Source organism: Epinephelus fuscoguttatus, linkage group LG8 (genome assembly GCF_011397635.1).
Source record: "Epinephelus fuscoguttatus linkage group LG8, E.fuscoguttatus.final_Chr_v1".
Taxonomy (NCBI): Eukaryota; Metazoa; Chordata; class Actinopteri; order Perciformes; family Serranidae; genus Epinephelus; species Epinephelus fuscoguttatus.
In genome coordinates, this window is record NC_064759.1 from 7068562 (window position 1) to 7072691 (window position 4130).

The 4130-nt window shown below is 41.9% G+C and overlaps 1 protein-coding gene across 1 annotated transcript; it reads right to left on the reverse strand.

The window, feature by feature from the left end:
* Positions 1-421: 421 nt before the first annotated feature.
* Positions 422-3355, reverse strand: LOC125893945 (putative nuclease HARBI1). Its single transcript, XM_049584955.1, has 4 exons — positions 3268-3355; positions 1083-1195; positions 882-993; positions 422-798 (listed from the first exon to the last, which is right to left on the reverse strand). The coding sequence occupies exons 1-4, from the start codon at positions 3272-3274 to the stop codon at positions 422-424; spliced, it is 609 nt and encodes a 202-aa protein (XP_049440912.1). The 5' UTR covers positions 3275-3355.
* Between the last annotated feature and the right edge of the window lie 775 nt (positions 3356-4130).

Below are 4130 nucleotides of genomic sequence, written 5' to 3' on the forward strand. Positions count from 1 at the left end.
CATTCTCATCCTTTTTAACAGAGCATGGCTGGGCAGCAGCAGGAGGGTCCCTCAATTTCCAGTGCACAGATTGACACAGTGAGATAGATGTTCAGTAAACACCAGAGGTTCATTCTGTGGAATTTATGTGCAACTGTATAATTTAATGTCCTCCTTATGTACAAGATTCACCTGCTGAAAAAAATACAAAAAACAGACAAAGAAATGCTATACTTGGACCGCCAGATCAGGGCAGATCTGGAAATTGAAATACTGGAGCACAAGTTAGAGGTAGGTGCATGGTCACAGATGAATTATGTTAATTATGTTAACTATTGGAATGTTAACTAAACTAGCTTTTGTATTTTTAGGCAATAGAAGACCAAATGAAATGTGTATTATGTCTTTATTTGACTGCTGTGGTGGTGGTGATGATGGTGACTTAAACTCTAAAGTGATTATGGCATATGGTGTCTCTGACTGCTCTGCCGTCCTGGATAGCTGGCAGGTGGATGGGGTCATCATCAGGGTCTTCAATTTGTAGGGCAGGGTGTTGCTCTCCTCTAATAGTGGCAATATTATGAAGAACAACACATGCCACAATAATATCACAGGCCCTCTCAGGGGTCACCCTGAGGTGACGTAGGCACTGGAAACGGGCTTTCAGTAGGCCTATGGTCATCTCCACCCGGGCTCTCGTCCTGCAGTGAGCCCGGTTGAAGTTCTGTTGGGGGCCTGGTTCAGGGTCAGGGTAAGGGGTCAGCAGCCTAGGTTGGCATGGGTAACCCCTGTCACCCAGCAGAAGGCCATCAAACTCTCCTGTAATGTATAGTGGTTACATTAGAGTGCATTAAAGGAGGGAGACAAGTGAATTATGTTGTGCAAATCTTTAGGCTGCTTACCACGTTGCAGTCTGTTGATCAGATTAGACTCGCGATATATCCTCGAGTCATGAACAGACCCAGGCCACTTGGCCTCCACATTGGAAATGATGTGGGCTGCATCACATATGATCTTGACAGTGCAGAGAATGCCGGATGTTAGTTGAACTATGATGCAGGCTTTAACATTTTGAAACCGTAGTCAATCTAGCCTACATGTACCTGCACATTTATGCTGTGAATGGACTTCCTATTCACATAATCGGCTTCATTATGTGAGGGAGCCGTGATGGGAATGTGTGTGCCATCTATGCAGCCAATCACACTGGGAAATCCTAAAAGAAATTAAAATTAATAATCCCAGTCTGAGGTTGCAGCACTGTCATTATGTCATTAACAGAATAAATTTAAAATTAATGTAACAGATCTCTACATCATTCACCTGCAATCCTGTGGAACTCCTCCTTGATGGCTCTGACAGGTTTATGTCCAGGGAAAACGACAAAGATGGGTAAAAGCCGTTTCAGGGCGAGGCACACTTTTCTGACCGCCCTGCATACAGTTGCCTTACTCAAGTGCTCTGCATCTCCGACATTGTACAAAAAACTTCCATTTGCAAAGAAACGCAGGGCAACACACAATATCTGCTGGGATGTGAGAGCGTGACTACGACTGATAATGTTGTACATGTAAGGACGGATTAGGTTGTGTATGTAGATGATGGACTGTGACATGAAACGGTACAGCTCAAAAAGATAATTGTGTGGAAATGCTAGAACATCTATGCGTGGTCTGATAACCATCTCCCGACGAATATTTAATTCTCTGTGCAGTAATGCTGCACCTTCATCCACTGGATCGTTATCAAAAGGGCATGCCATGGTCGTTTTTTTAATGATTTTTTTTAAAGGACAGACGGCAGAACTAGGCTATATGCCAAAACTCGCCCGCTGACTGACTGAATGAATGAGGAAATCAAATGGAGTGTGTGGTTCTGAAAGAGGGCGGAGACAGAGAGAAACTCAAGGTTCATTGAGAAAAACCTGGTCCCGACCAGGTTAGGTTCATAGAGTCTGTTACTATGGTAACTGACCGAGAGCTTAAGTTGCCTCTCTCTCTGAAACAGGCTAGAGTTACCCCTCTTTCTCTGGTTTGAGTTACCTCCCTTTTTGAAACGGAAAACTCAAGAGTTTCCCTCATTTCAGGGTTAACAGACTCTGAGTTTTCACTAAACCTGCTTTGTGAAACGGACCCCAGGTTTGCTTTGCTCTTATCCATTGTATTTAACCCTCTAGATCTCATGCTGTTGCACTGGGACACTTGAAAAAACAGATGAAACCACGTCAGCCTGTTACGCTTGCAAGGACGCACGACGAGGAGTAGTTTGGTCCATGGAAGATACTGCGCGTCTTCAGATGCAGAATGTAGAATACATCAAATGGCAACAGTCTATTAAGGTTTTTCTCCAATTATAGGTTCATCTGAAAGTGAGGGGCTTCATAACTGCACTGCAGTGCCACGTCAAAGTAAAAACAAAACTATGTCAGTATTATATAGGCTGTAGTGTGAACAGAAAGCGGACTGAGGCCTCATCAGAGCTGAAGTTGACCAGAAAGAGAACTGAGTCCTCTTTCAAATGTACTGACAATGTGAACACAAAAAGATCAAGTCCCTTTCCTGTTGGTCCACTCGTTGGTGCACTTCCAGAGAACTGAATTCAGTTCATTTGAAAAGGACTACATGTGAAAACACCCTGAAAGTTGAATTTACCAACACAATCACCAGGATAGATGTTGGCATTGTACATTTCTGCAAACCACGGATATGTTACATTTAGCAGATATGTTGAGACTTTATGTTTCTTTGTTTTCATTTTCAATTTCATGTTTCTGACAGCGCTGTGGTCAAAATGTGGTTAGGTTAAGGGACTAAAACTACCTGGTTGGGGTCAGGAAGATGTCATGTTTGGAGCATAAATATGCAGTGTTGTCACCACAAACATGGCAGGACATGTCCTGAACTCTTGTTAAAAGACACCCACTTTTGTTGGTCTTGACTGTAGTCTGCAGCTCTCTGCAGCTTGGCAGTCCTCTTGCCTAGATGTCACACCATAACCCCCATCCCCTCCTCCTCTTGATGAGAATCTAATTTTATACACATGTAATCTGAATTATGTCAGACATATGAAATGTACAAGTGTAACATATGCATGGCTTGCAGAAATGTACAATGCTGACATTAATTCTGTCTGTCTACTGAATTAACTGAAGGTTGAACTGTAAACACTTGTTTAGATAACAAGTTTAAAAACTAAGAGTACTGCAAAATTGTACCCCTGTTTCAAATACGTATAGAACAGTTACTTGTAAATTACATCTCTTACTATTGTCTTTTACCAACAACCTACCTTTCATGGGACCCTGTAGTTTAACTCCAGTACATGTCTATGACACATCTCAGCTTGCTTGTTTATCCACAACACAGCATTTCTTCAAACTTGCTGATTGAGAGATTGTATTTGGTCACTGGCTGTTTGGATGTGCTCTCCTTGAGCCAGATGATGGCAGTGTGCTGCCATGTGTGAATGTATGACTCAGCAGCACTCAGGCGGTGAATCCTCCTGACAACAACAACATGGTCATTCATGCCCGTGAGCAAACATCAAATTATAGTGATAATAGATTTATTTTAATCCCTTTCTGTCTGATTTCAGAGGGACCACTTTGAATAATACATAACCTGGCAGGCTGAGGGAGAAGTACACTTTGAAAATGGCCTAAATAATAAATCTGTAATGCTTTTGCACCAACTGTGCTCAACACTGACCTGGGTCAGGTTGATATTTGAAAATATCAATTAGTGTTTGTTTTGAGTACCAAATGGATCCGGTTTAATGATTTAGGGCAATGCAGATATTCAGTTTTTGTCCACTTTCCTGGGATTGTTTAACTCAGTGACACTTCTGAGTCGTTGTGCTGCGCTGTGTGCAGAAACCATCTGGTAGTCAAATTAAAAATGCGCTAAAAATAAATAGCAAATGCTGTTTGACACAGGTTGGCTTTAACAATGACCTACTTGGCATCGTCAACAAGTTTGTCGTAATGCCAGTGCTAAATGACAGCATTCAGCGTCAACACTGTGGCTCTGATTATCCCCTTAAATACGGATTTACTACTTAGGAAAAATATGTTTTTAATAATGTGCATTCACAGTAGTTTTTAAAAAATGTTCTATGAACCATCTAGACTCTGAATTCCCCCGAGTTTCACA